This window comes from Pristiophorus japonicus, chromosome 18 (genome assembly GCF_044704955.1).
Source record: "Pristiophorus japonicus isolate sPriJap1 chromosome 18, sPriJap1.hap1, whole genome shotgun sequence".
NCBI lineage: Eukaryota > Metazoa > Chordata > Chondrichthyes > Pristiophoridae > Pristiophorus > Pristiophorus japonicus.
Window position 1 is genome coordinate 110,705,169 of NC_091994.1, and position 14,952 is coordinate 110,720,120.

At 40.3% G+C, this 14,952-nt stretch overlaps 1 protein-coding gene across 3 annotated transcripts in view; it reads left to right on the forward strand.

Annotated features, from left to right (window-relative positions):
- Positions 1-14,952, forward strand: part of pex14 (peroxisomal biogenesis factor 14) — a 256,878-nt gene that overhangs the window by 185,600 nt on the left and 56,326 nt on the right. For all 3 annotated transcript variants that reach the window (XM_070860576.1, XM_070860575.1, XM_070860574.1), the window contains exon 5: positions 3,741-3,826. In XM_070860576.1, the coding sequence (XP_070716677.1) occupies positions 3,741-3,826 (86 nt within the window). The remainder of the gene's footprint in view (positions 1-3,740; positions 3,827-14,952) is intronic.

A 14,952-nucleotide genomic window follows, 5' to 3' on the forward strand; every position in this document is an offset into this window, starting at 1 on the left:
ACAGGAGGTTTACAGTCGGTGATAACTGGGGTAAACGTAAACCATTGAGTCAATTTGTATGGTGACACCCCAGGAGGTTTTGTTATCAATCATACTCGTACTTCATCTGTTTATGAAAACCCAATCAGTTTTCATTTCCTAGGTCTGAAAGGGTTGCACTACTTGGTTAACTTCATGCAAATTAAACATACCATTGTTTTCTTTAAAGTCTTCTTGTCTTTGAAACCAGTACTGAATCAGTAGCTGATCCATTAAAGCGACAATCCTAGTCTAAGCTGTGTCTCTAAAGCAGGTTTTTCTTATTGAAGTGTATGTAGAATTTGCACATAAATATGTATTTAACAACCTGGTCATTATCTGACATAGACTCTTGTCAAATGTCTGTACATTAGTTTGAAAGTAGTAAGGGTCTCTGATGGTTTTTTCTTGAAGCGATGCTGTAAAATGGGAATATTTCATGGACGGTATATTTTGCGAGACTCTAGAGTACTTGAATTAAATACAGAAATAAATGTTACCAGTATCAGAGCATCGGAGATGTAGATTACAGGTAGGCTCCAGAATGAACAACTGAAGGAATTCGGGCATAGGTGGCTTCCTCCATGGAGGGTGGCTGAATTACTGGTGCACACCCTCTCGGGTAATAGCAGATCAGCATGCCTGAAGGACTTGATTCCCTTTACAAATCTATTTTGTGCTCTGGCTGATTCAACAAGAAACCATTTTTCTCCCACAAGGGAGTGAACGAGGCCAACAGTGCTAGTGAATCTGCAGGGAGATCCTTGAGAATTCCCCCAGTAGGCTGCAGGCCTCCCCCAGGGTCAGGGAAAGTGTTGGAAGAGGAGGAAGATGATGGTGATCTACCCCAAGGATAGTTTGCAAAGCCAAAGTTCCAAATTTATGGAAGCGTTTAATATGCACGGGTCAAAGCCTCAATACGCACGCTGCAGAAGCCCCAGCTCTGGGACTCCAGTCCTCCAGATCTTGAATAAACTGCAAGAAGTCACTTTTATGCCTGTTTTCCTATGTGCTGTTATCTCAAGGGTTTTGGGATGATAATTTATCAGGATCAGTTCCAAAGATAGCCTACGTCTACAGGATCCACGGAAGTTAGCTAAACCCAGGGCAGGTACTATGACAGAGGACCTCCATCTATGGCTTTGGGGCAAGCTCTGCCTGTTGCAAAGTATCCCTGATCAAAGCACAAAATGTTCTGAGATTATTTTAACATTCAGTACGCTGAGTATGGTTACAGTTGCTGCTTTCAGATCTCTGTTTTACCTTGATTTACATTAAAGTGAAATCTATTTATTTTAGATTTGTAAAATTATTTCTTACGTTAAATAAGGCAAACCTGACACGGCTTGTACATTCTGTCACAACACAGCAATCCATTTTCAATAATTGGGCCAATTTTAATTTGCACGTTAAAAATATCTCACTGTTGAGTTGTAGTTCAGCCAGGCCTCGGTTTTCTCACCACTTCGCCAAAAGGCGCTACTCAGCGTCGAGCTTACGGCTCGCATCCTGCCGTAGGCAACTAGGCTCATACAGCAGTGCCTGGTCTCCAGTCGTCTTGGACCCCCTTGCCACTAGACCAAGACCTTGCTTTGCTAAGCCCCGTGTGGTAGCTGGTGTGTAACAGCCACCCCACGTTAAAAGAACTCGTGCACAGGCATATTCCACCCGTCAAATGTTAGATATTCACTAGACTTTTGATACTTTTGATCAATTCAGTAAAGTCAGCAACAAAATCACAAGTGGAAGCAAAGTTGCTTTGTGCACAGTGAAAGGTTTGAGCAGTGTGTTAAACTGTGTCTGAACTGATTGCTATCAATTAAAAACTGCAAATGATCTGGTGGTTGAGTTTCAAAATAGAGTCACAATTCTCCAATGACAAAATTCTCTGTTTCGATTGAGTTACTAAATTATTTTAAATGGCTTTTAAATAATTTTTAATCTGTGCTTCATAGAAATATTAACCTTTGTAATAATAATCCTTAAACTAGTTATATGTTTGTTCAGGATTTAACTATATTTAACAGAGTACTTTTGTATTCAGTCCTCTCTTTGATGCTGCATATCTTTGTTCTGTGATTCTGCCATTAATGTTTCGATGCCAGTTGAATATGTGGCATGGTTAAAAAATAAATATATTTATAAAGAAATTTAACGGTTGCATTATATGATTTAAGGTGGATGGATCAGATCGCTTCCAATCCTGCTCTGATGGTTTATGCTGTCATCTGAATATCTCAATTGGATCACTGCCCTGTTTGCTCTTACCCAGTACTCACTGTGCTAGCCTTTTGCTGTACAGTAGCTGAAATAAAACTGCAAGTAAAAAGGAAAAATCCCCTCCATATAAGGTTCTAATCACAAAAATGACAAATAAATGGTAAGGCTTGGGAAATACTGAAGTATTGTGAACTTAGCTGCCGATCTTACTGTTTTCATTATAAATGTTCTGCTTCCAGTTAAATACAAACAATAACGGACAGGTAATGACCATCTGGTCCATCGAGTCTGTTCCACACAATTGCGATACCTTGTGTATCACCAACATACACACTCCACCCCACCCCAAACCATGTAAATACGCAGCACTGTTGTATTTGCTGTAACTTTAACCATTCCCATTAAACTTATTTGTTTTTTTTATAATGAAACAAGGGGGCCTATGATGCACTCTGTTAAATTTGCATTCTTCTGTAGAAATAAACAAATAGCCCCAGCTGTTCCAATATGTTTTTACTTGGATAAATCCGGATAGATTTCAGCTAGTTTTAACCAACAGCCACAAAAGCATGTTCCAACTTTGTGTGTTCATGCTCGTGCACGCAAATATATTGGCGCTTCCACCATCCACATTAACTGGGTTAAATTGCTTGATTTTCATTGGGCAGGTAGCATATGGGCAATTACATAAGAACGTAACAAATTGGAGCATATCAACATTTCTACTGTTCATTTTTTAGGTAGGCATGTTCGTCTGGTTTGACTCAAAGTACTGCATAAAAAAAAGGGCAAACAATGCAGAAGTAACATTGAAATTCAGTCTAAATAAAAACTGTGTTTATTCATGGATATTAAGGGAATCAAGGGATAGTGCAGGAAAGTGGAGTTGAGGTAGAAGATCAGCCATGATCTTATTAGAACATAACATAAGAAATAGTAGGGGTAAGCCATACGGCCCCTCGAGCCTGCTCCGCTATTCAATAAGATCATGGCTGATCCGATCATGGACTCAGGACCACTTCCCTGCCCGCTCCCCATAACCCCTTATTCCCTTATTGGTTAAGAAACTGTCTATCTCTGTCTTAAATGTATTCAATATCCCAGCTTCCACAGCTCTCTGAGGCTGCGAAATTCCACAGATTTACAATCCTCTGAGAGAAGAAATTCCTCCTCATCTCAGTTTTAAATGGGCGGCCCCTTATTCTAAGATTATGCCTCCTAGTTCTAGTCACCCCTATCTGTAGAAACAGTGGAAATTATTGAATGGCGGAGCAGGCTCGAGGGGCCGAATGGCCTACTCCTGCTCCTAATTCTTATGTTCTTTTCAAGCATTCTTGTTCTGAAATGGAACGTAATGCTGCACAAAATGGTTGCGACGACTTTTCCTGATATTCATGGAAGTGAATTGGACGTCGTGGTGTGCAAATGGTCCTTTCAATGTCAAATTTGCCTTTACTTTTAATGTGTCACCTGCTTATTGCCCTTTATGTTGATACTTTTAGGTCCTCCTAACTCCAGGTGGCGGGAATATGGTGCCTTGGCAGTTATCATGGCTGGGATTGCATTTGGCTTTCACCAACTATACAAGGTACAGTTGTAGTTTTCACGTGCACAATTGTCAAAGATTTTCAAATTTAAGATAAAATGTTGCTTGTTGTCGCTCGGATTTCCGTATCGAATAAAGGGCATTTTGTATCATGTCCAGTTGAACTGTGAAATACACAAAGTGTAATATTCCAATTTCTAGAATTCTCCTCTCCAAATGGTAAGTTGTGGCTAAAGAGCATGTTGAGCTGTATCATCATCATCATACACTCGGATGGAATACTGGTGGTTGAGAATGATGGCCAAGGCAGGGATGATGAATTAAAGCTGCATCAGTGAGAAGTGGTGTCATCTTGGAAGTGGATGGGGATTCCCTTCCTAGGGAGTTCCGTTCAGCTTTGCTCCAGAGTTGAGTTGGATGTTGACTCTGGTTTCATGCTTTAATTCTAACGTGGGTTTGTACGACAGTTGTAGTTGTAAATGCAACTAAAGAGTAATGCACAAGAAGCATATTACACAGTGTTAAAGGATCTTGGCTTAATCGCAGATTTTTATTCCCCTGTAGTACTTGGATATGAGTGCACCAAACTAAACATGTGAATGACAACACTCGGTAACCAGCTTCTATGACTGTACCTTTTGGAACTCCCTTGTGCAGCTTTTTGTTCATTTAGTCAAGACAACTGACACCCTGACATTAGCGTAAAACCACGTCAGCTGTTGAGCTGCTTACTAAATGGCTCGCCTATTTTGCGGTTAAGAAAGGAATGTACATCACACAGATCAAAGTGGATGGACAAAACGGAAGTACAAGCCATCATGATTTTTAATGATCCAATTTGTACTTCTGTTAATTCTTACAGTTCTTTAAGTATGCTTTTATCAAGAAGGATAAAACTTGTTTCTCCTGACAGGATCAAACCACCTTTGCTCTTGCGTTTTAATTATGTTGTGTGTGCCAAACTGAAAGTAACCGAACAGTACAGTATTTTTAACCATTTGGTAAATTATTGGAATAGAGCAATGTGACTGAAAAAGCAGGCATTAATTCAGTATGAAAACCTAGTTACAATAGCCAACCAAAAGCAGCACTACACAAGTAGTACTTCCACTATTCACCGATGCTCAGCTCCCATTTACATCTATAATTATAACGAATGTTTCAGTTTGTGTTTTTTGGCACTGCAGTCCTCGGGCTGATTAAAATACTCAACTGTATCGTGTGATTTTTTCAGCTTCGTCTCAAATTCCAACATGAAAATGCACTGGAATGTTCATCATTAAATCATTGTGTTTGATTGTCAGTTATTTTAATCGGGCGCTTTGGAGGACTGAAGCCCGGAATTCAGTTCTTGCAACCTGAACATCTCACTAACTCAATACATTCAGAGGCAACAAAACCACAAGTTTTCTTTGTTTTTCTCTCTCTCATCTCTTCTTCTCTCGCTTGCTCACTCTCTCGCTCGCTTTTCCTCTACCTCCCTTGTTTCTTCATTTTTCTTATTTCTTTTCTTACTCGTGTTATTGCTCCCTTTCTCTTGTGTTCTCATTTTCCCATCTCATTTTCTGTCTCATTTTTGCTTATTTTTCACTCGTGTCTTTTTGGATATATTCTCCACATTTTCCCTCTTGTTCTCATTTTATTTTTATTTTTTCTAATTATCACTTTTTCCCTCTCTTTTCCTCCCTTTGCAGCTTGTTTGTTTGGTTAACCTTTGCACTCTAGGTTTCACTCTCGCTCTCATCTCTTGCCCAGCCCTTCGCTCTCTCTGTCTTGCTCGCTCTCTCCCTCTCGCTCGCTCTCTCCCTCTCGCTCTCGCCTACCCCTTCTCTCTCTCTCTCTTTCTTTCTCTCTCTCTCTCGCTCTCACCTGACCTTTCTCTCTCTCTCTCTCTCTCTCTCTAGCACGTGTTGTCTATCTTGGGTCTTGTGTGTGTGTGTGTGTGTGTGTGTGTGTGTCTCTCTCCTCGCGCTGTCTCACGTGTTCTCTCTCTCGCTCACTTGCCCGCCCCTTCTCTCTCTCTCTCTCTCTCTCTCTCTCTCTCTCTCGCTCACACGTGTACCCTTATAATTGACAGGAGGCAGAAACATTCATCCTAGATAACTAGGTCAGATTAGCACCCAAGTTCCACAACTGAAAACAAAGAGTTCTAACCAATCACCATATTCATTGTAATATTTTGTAAACCCAAGTCTTTATAGAGTACCACCCTCTCAGTGAAAATGTGATGGGTACTTAAGGCTGCTCATTCTGATCGATCATTTTGAATATCATCTAAGTGGTATTATTGGGCATGTGAATTAGCTAGACTGGTTTCACCAAAAGGCGTATACAATGTCACACAAAATGAAGTGGCAATCAGAGTGCTGTAGCCTGCCAGCATGATTAGCATCAAAGTCATAGTTACATAGTTGTAGCTACAGTAGAGGGTACATGTTGTCTGTATGTCAGATGAACAACTTCCCATAGCCGTTTTCTGCACCCAGCTGATGGCTGCAAAAAGGATGGTAGGGGTTCAAAGGAAACTATTAAAGGATAACCTCAAATGATGACTTAAAGAATGTGACTTCATCCAGAAACCTGGGAAGGATGGTAGGGGGTCAGAGGTAAAGATGACCTGAAATGAAGGCTTAAGGGATACGACGTTCATCCAGAAACCTGGGAAAATTTAGCCAGAGATTGCACCATCTAGAGATCTATTGTGATATGTGCCACCACATGCTTCGAAGCCAAGTGTTGTGAAAAAAAAAGTCAACAAGAAACAGTTGGCAACAGCCGACATGCAATACATGAGGTTGTTAATGCAGACTGTGTATTGATCTTTTGAACCACTCCAGTAAACACTGTTACCCTTTCCTGTGCTGCTGCGTCATCGTCGCTTTCATTTAAAAGAGACTTGTATTTCTTTTTTACGCAGCGAGTGGTTAGGATCTGGAATGCGCTGCCTGAGAGGGTGGTGGAGGCAGACTCAATCGCGGCTTTCAAAAGGGAGTTGTATAAGTGCCTGAAGGAAAAAGACTTGCAGGGTTACGGGGAAAGGGCGGGGGAGTGGGACTGGCTGAGGTGCTCTTGCAGAGAGCCGGCACGGGCTCGACGGGCCGAATGACCCCCTCCTGTGCTGTAACCATTCTGAGTACAAACCTGTATTCACCTGGAACTGGTTAAAACTTTCTGTAACTATTCACTGTGTTAACTTGTGCTGTTTGATATATTTGATGTCAAATATTTTTGAGTAGTTTTGTTACCCATTTTTGGAGTCCCACGATGATTTTTATTTTGGGTGCAGTCAAAACAGTACAACAAACATCCTAGTCTTGTGACAGCATGCCCTTCACAACTGCATTATGTATAATTGGAAACCAAGAAATCCAGCAAGACTTTTTTTTGTTAAAGCTGATTAAGCAAAAACAATTATTTTAAGAGGTTCAGCTACTTGTTACATTGACCTGTTTTCCTCCCCACTGTATTGAATGTCAAGCTTAATGATCATTTAACTCCTCCCTATGAAGAAGCTATAATCCAACTTTATTTTGTAGTAAAGGGCATCAGATAGTAAAGTCCATAAGAAAACAATAGACTGTGCATTCTTATTGTACAATACATTTTTAGGGATTATTTTATGCTTTTCCTTTTTAAGGCATATGAAAGTTAAGTACAATTGACTGATGTAGCATTGGGCCATACAAAATGTAATGCATAGAAAGACCTAATAAGAACATAAGAATTAGGAGCAGGAGTCGGCCATTCGGCCCCTTGAGCCTGCTCCGCCCTTTAATAAGATCATGGCTGATTTTCGACCTCAACTCCACTTTCCCGCCCGATCCCCATATCCCTTGAATCGCCTAGAATCCAAAAATCTTTCAATCTCAGCCTTGAATATACTCAACAAATGAGCAGCCACAGCCCTCGGGGTAGAGAATTGCAAAGAAATTCTTCCTCATCTCGGTCCTAAATGGCCGACTCCTAATAGCACTATTCTTTTTCAATAAAGAAAGTGAGAGAAGGCCCCAAAGAAGCTGGTGACAGGGATTTTCCAATTTAATGCTCCTTGCGCAGGCTTGGAGTTCATATCATAAAATTCTGTATCCCCGGCCCATGAAGTCCCAGGATTAATGGTTGGAAAATCACATGCTGAGGGGGTGCAGAATTCCTGATAAACACTGCCAGCCTGCACCAGGAGTACCAATGGAAAACATTCCAGCTGATATATTTTATGTTCCGTAATACATCTAAGTAGATGTTTACACGCAGCTTGATTTTATATAAGTAGAGTTAAGATGCTTTTAACTTTTGCACTTGTTTAGAGTTGTTATTAAATGGATCAAGTGCACAGCAAATTAAATTGCAACTAATTGGATTTCACTGCTTGGTTTTGAAGTTGTTTTTTTCAGATGTCATTTTGTTTATAAATTGCCACATGGAAACTACATCTGCACTTTCAGTGTCACATTTTTCACATTCTTCCGACTCACCGTGAGCAATGTCACGATAGATATGCTAGTAATTTTTTTTTAAATGCTCCTTTTATAAAATGGTAAGAATGATCAATGCTTTCATGAATACCAGCTTAACACATTGCACAAGAAGCAAAGCAGTTTAGGATTTTGTAAAATGACCAATCATCAATTCATGCTTTCTTTTAAAAAAAAATTCTTCAATAACCATAAGAATATAAGAAATAGGAGCAGTAGTTGGCCATTTGGCCCCTCGAGCCTGCTTTGTCATTCAATAAAATTATGGCTGATCTGATCCTGGCCTCAGCTCCACCTCCCTGCCCGCTCCCAATAACCATTGACTCCCTTATCGTTCAAAAATCTGTCTATCTCCACTTTTAAATAGATTCAATGACCCAGCCTCCACAGCTCTCTGGGATAGAGAATTCCACAAATTTACAACCCTCTGAGAGAAGAAATTCCTCCTCATCTCCAATCTAAATGGGCGACCTCTTATTCTGAAACTATGCCCCCTCGATCTAAATTGCCCCACGAGGGGAAATGTCTTCTCTGCACCTACCCTGTCAAGTCCCCTCAGAATCTTACGTTTCAATAAGATCAACAAACGGTTGATCATTCAGTGGATTATTATAATAATGAAAGCAATCCTAGATTATTAGGATCTGTGGCACCGTTACTTAAAATATTTGAATGCAATTAAAATAACTGAATGCCAAAATGCAAAGAAAAGAGACCAGTAAAACATTTAAAAGTTGATCTCCCCTAGAAATTCCCAATTCTGCCTTGTGTGCTTTTAGTTGAAATCATCAAACTTATTTGCTGATTATTGGGCAGAAAGCTAGACTTTCTAACCACTCTACTGCACTTGGTGGGGAATGTTCTTCCAGTGATTGATCTTTTTTGGAGGGGGGCAACAGAGGTTTACTCCGAAGTCTGTATAGTCACTGTTCCAATAGGCAATTCTTTACATGTTGAACATACCAAACCTGTTCAGACATTAACTTACAGTCTTTCCTTACGACGATATTTATAGTTCTGAGGAAGGGTAACACACCTGAAATGTTGACTTGTGTTCTCTCAACAGATCCTTCTGACCTGCTGACTGTTCCCAGTATTTTCTAGATTGTTCATTAACTTACTGTCCTTGAGCACGTAAGTGCAGTACTGAGGGAGTGCCACATTGTCGATAGTATCGCCCACAAGTGGAACATGAAACCGAGACCCCCATCTGCCTGTTACTGTGTTTCATATGGACATTGACGATCCCATGGCACTATTTGAAGAGCAGTAATTTTCCCTAATGTACCGGCCAACGTTCCTCCCTAAATGAACACCATCAAACAAATTAACCTATTTGTGAGATCTTGCTGTATGCAAAATTGGTATCCAAAATAACCGTGCACTTCATAATAATTAATTGTTTGTTGAAGCACTTTGAGAGATGAGATAACAAGTTTCATAAATAGCTTTCTTTCTCTCATAAATCTATAATCTGTGCAGCATATTTGCTTTCTTAATGATGGGTTTTTGTCCTTTTTTTATATACTGGATTTTCATCAAGGTTTCTCCATAATAATAATTGACATTAACTGGGCACAATGGAAAGCAAACTTAATGAGAACATCGTAATAAGGACCCATCTCTCATACATTGATCATGATGGTTCCTGACACCAAAGAGAGATTGCATGAATTTAAGCCACAACTATCACATGGTGTCATGCACACAAGCTGCAGCGGGCTGGGTTCAGCAAGTGGAGGCTAATTCTGTAATGAGATAGAATTCCAGGGAACAACATGGTCTGGGAAGGAGTTCCATGGGTAGAACTAGTTGGGTTACAACTTTGTTCCTGTATTCTGTGCAGATTTATTGCAGACTATTGCATTGTGTTCTTGTGTAGATGTGGAGGTTTTTCAGCTCTTGTTGCTGTTATAAGTTTGTACAGGGATGACAGCACAGCGATATCTCTCTCACTCTTTGGTAGGTCTACTACTTGGTCTTCATCCGGAATATTGAAAGAATTGCTGTATTTATGATCTGTGAGACTGAGAGCATTGCAAGGTAGCTGGTTTGCTGTGAAGCCAAATTGACAACTGGATAGCAGGTTGTTAGGATATGAAAATCTTCGCATTCATCATGATTTCAATGAGTTTGGCAGGTGTTGAGGTCTGGTTAGTTAAGTTTCTACTGAATTACACTCAGATGAGGCAAAACTGCATTGGCTCCAATATCAATGGAAGCAACTGGTTCTTCGCCTGGGACTTTGAAAATATAAGATACCGTGTATCTGAGCCAGTGGCTTTTTCGTAGTGAAGTGATTGCAGAATTTTAGGATTGTACCCTTCTCTACAACTTGATAGGTTGCACCTTGAGATTACGGTAGAATGCTAACGGTGTTAGCATGCACTTTGCTCCTAATCTTTCCCACATAACGTTTCTCTTTAGCTGACCACTGTGGAGCACTTGGGTTGCTGTCTGCTCGATGGTGTCAGACCATAGCCTTCTGTTACTCTACTTTCACGAAATGGATACAGTTCTGTGATATATTCACAGAGCACAGCACACACAGCTCCTAACATGGCAGGCAGCTCTCTCGGAAACCTCCAGAATCTGCCTGGTTCTGTTTATTATTAACTCTGCAGTTGCAGTACACAATACATCCACATCCACAGTGTGGAGCTACAACATTACAAGCTTACAGACATTACACTTCTCCCTCCTTAATGAAGAAGTTATTATAACAAACATCATACATAACTTTCATGTTTATACATAACACAGGATATAAACTTATTTTTTTTTTCCATATTTACAAATTTAACTTTACCACTTGTTTTCTGTTTCGAAGAGGATACCTTCACTCTCGAACAGAACCTTCCAAACATGGTGTCGAATCTAAACTCATTTGAGGCTCATCCTGAGGAACTTTTTCCTCCACGGAATTTCCTTGATTTTCATTTGAACTCACTCTAACTTCAGGCTCTTTGTTTTCCTGACTCGGACTCAGACTTTCATTCTGATTCTCTCCTGGATTTGTTTCCAGTACATTGGATTTAGGATTTGCTACTGGTATATCAAAACTATCTGATGAGTCAGAAATAATTGAATCATTCCCACCTTCAACTCCTTCCATGTCTGTAGGTAAAATATGATCAATATGAACAAACCTAACCTGTCCATTATCAAACATCTTTACCGAATATGTGCAAGGACCACATATCTTCACCACTCTTCCTGGTAACCACTTTAACCATTTATGGTGATGGTTCTTCACGCTCACCTTCTGGTTTAATTTCACACTTCTCTCTTTTACTCTACCTCTATCATGATTCTCTTTCTGTCTTAATTGTGTCTCTTCTACGGACTGTGCCAAGTTTGGTTTTAACAACGAGAATCTGGTTCGTGGCTGTCGTTTGAGAAACAACTCTGCTGGTGTTCTACCAGTAGTTATATGAGGAGTATTTCGATATGTAATCAAAAAATTAACCAATTTGTGATCCAATGACAACTGTCGTTTCCTTGGATTTGGATCTAACATTTGTTTTATGAGGGCACGTTTTACAATTTGTACAGTGCGCTCTGTTGTATCATTCGAAGCAGGATGGTATGGTGGAACCTTGGTATGTTTCACACCATTTTTGCTTGTGAATTGTGCAAATTCTTCTGAATGAAATTGTGGTCCATTATCCGAAACAATTTCTTCAGGGAGGCCAAATGAAGAAAATAATTTTCGCAAAATGTCCAATGTTTTACTTGTTGTTATTTTCCACATTGTAAACACCTCAACCCACTTCAAATGGCTATCAATCACAATGAACAATTGTTGTCCTTCTAACTCAGCAAAATCAATATGTAGCCTTTGCCACACCCTGGGAGGCCATTTCCATGGCTGTAATGGTACTGGTGGTGGTTGCTTGCTTACCGATTGACATGCCGTACACTGACTCACGATGTACTCTATATCTTTATCAAGACCTGGCCACCATAAATAACTGAGTGCAAAACTCTTGGTCAAGCACATTCCCAGGTGCTGGTCATGGAGGTCTCCTAATAATTTGGACCTGAATTTATTTGGTATAACCACTCTTGCACCCCACATGATACAGTCTTTATCGACTGATAATTCATTCCTACGAATGAAAAATGGATGTGTATCTTTGTCTGTTACCTGGTTTGGCCATCCATTTGCAATATACTCATACACCTTTGACATCACTGGGTCACGTTTGGTTGCTCTACCAATCTCTTCAGCTGTGACTGGCAGTTCATCAATGTATGAAAAATAAAACACTTCTTCCCGATAGGGAAGAACTTGTGATGGGGAAAGCAATATAGACATTGCATCAGCATTACTGTGATCAGCTGATCATCTGTATTCAATATCATATATATGCTGACAAAATCAAAGCCCATCTCTGCATTCGGGCTGCAGCTAATGTTGGAACTGGGGACTTTGGATAGAGGATTGCTGTTAGGGGCTTATGGTCCATAACGATGGTAAATTTACGACCATACAAGTATTGGTGAAACTTCATGACCCCAAAAATTAATGCCAAAGTTTCCCTTTCAATTTGCGCATAATTACTCTCACTGGCACTGAGAGTGCGTGAAGCAAAAGCAATTGGTCTCTCCTCCCCACTACTTGATACATGAAAGATTACTGCCCCAACACCATATGGAGAGGCATCACATGCTAGCTTAATCTCCTTAGATATGTCATAGTGAACTAACATGGTGCTCTCTACCAATTTGCTTTTACACTCCTTGAATGCTGTATCACATTCTTTTGACCACTTCCAATGGACCTGTTTTTTCAATAGTTCATTCAGTGGATGTAATACTGTAGCCAAATTTGGTAGGAACTTCCCATAATAGTTCAAAAGACTCAAGAATGAACGAAGTTCAGCGACATTCCTGGGAGTGGGTGCATTTCTAATTGCATCTAATTTTTTCATGGTTGGATGTAAACCATCTTTGTCTACTCTGTACCCTAAGTACTCCACTGAGTTTTTAAATAACTCACTTGCGAGCAGACACTCGTACTCTGTGCTTCTCTAGCCGTTTGAGGACTTCATTCAATATGTTATTATGAATTTGCCTATTTGGTGCTGAAATTAGTATATCATCCAAATAACATACTACCTCTTCAATACCTTGCAAAATCTGGTTCATCACCCCTTGGAATATGGCAGGAGTGGAACACACTCCAAATGGTAGCCTATTAAATTGATATAAGCCTAGATGAGTATTTATAGTCAAACATGACTTGGACTCCTCATCTAGTTCAAGCTGTAAGTAGGCATTCGTAAGATCCAGTTTTGAGAAGATCTGACCACCTGTCAGTGTTGTGAACAAATCTTCTATATTCGGCAATGTATTGGGGACATTACCCTCTAGAACCTGGTTTATGGTTATGGTTTATAATCACCACACAATCTTACCTTACCATCAGACTTAGGTACAACAACAATGGGTGTAGCCCAATTACATCGATCTATCTTACAAATAATGTTCTGAGTCTCTAGTCTTTTGAGTTCTTGCTCAACTTTCTCCTTGAGTGCATATGGTACTGAACGTGGCTTGTAGTAAACCGATCTAGCATCCTTCTGTACCCTGACACTCGCCTTGAAGCCTTGGATCGGACTGCCCATTTCGCAGAACACCTTCGAATACTTCTTGATAACCTCATCCGTTGATGAAAATCTCGCTTCCACACAGAAAATCTTACTCCAATCCAGCTTCAGTGAGCTCAACCAATTTCTTCCTAGTAAGGCAGACTTGTTTCCTTTCACTACTATTAGAGGCAAGTTCTGAAATTGATTTTATATTTCACCGGTACGGTGATACGACCTACCACAGGAATTTTCTCTCCCGAGTAGCCTCACAGCTCTATCTTGGATTTCTCCAGTTGAAAATCACGGAATTTGTTGCATTACAGCGACTCCGGTACTACACTCACTGAGGCACCCGTGTCAATTTCCATTGGTATCTTGAATCCCGCAACATCTATGTGGATTTTGATGCTTTCCGAATCGTTGTCCGTTAACCTCGTGCTCCTGATGATGTGTAACTCTAACATCTTCTCGTCCTGTTGTTGTTCTTCCATGCTATGTAGTCTCTTGGGATTTCTACTCATAGCTTTGAACGCTGGACTCGTAGCTTTGGAAGCTGGTTTACCCTTCAGTCGGCATGCCTTCGCAAGCTGCCCAGTCTTCCTGCAGAAGAAACACTCTGCCTTCACGTATGGACAACTTTGAGCAATGTGTTGTCCCAGGCACCTATAGCACGATTTCGACGCTCTGTTCGAATTTCCAGTTTCTGAGACTTTGGGCCCCCACCATCTTTTACTTTGAACCTACAGGTGATTTACCTCGGTTGACTGATGACAGTAATCATTACTTAATTCTCGGGAATATTGTTCGGCCATGTCCATCGACCTCGCTGTCTGACAAGCAATCTCAAAAGTCAAGTCATCCGTCGTCAATAACTTCCTTCTGATCGCATCATTTTTCACCCCACAAACAAAACTATCACATAATGCTCGGTTTTGAAAGTTTCCAAAATTACAGTGCATCGATAGCTTTTTTAATGCTACGATGTAATCACTGATACTTTCATCCACCTTTTGATTCAGAATCTCGAAACGGTAGCTTTCAGCAATTTCTAACGGTTTGGGGTTATAGTGCTGCTACAGTTTCGTTAAAATCTCTTTAA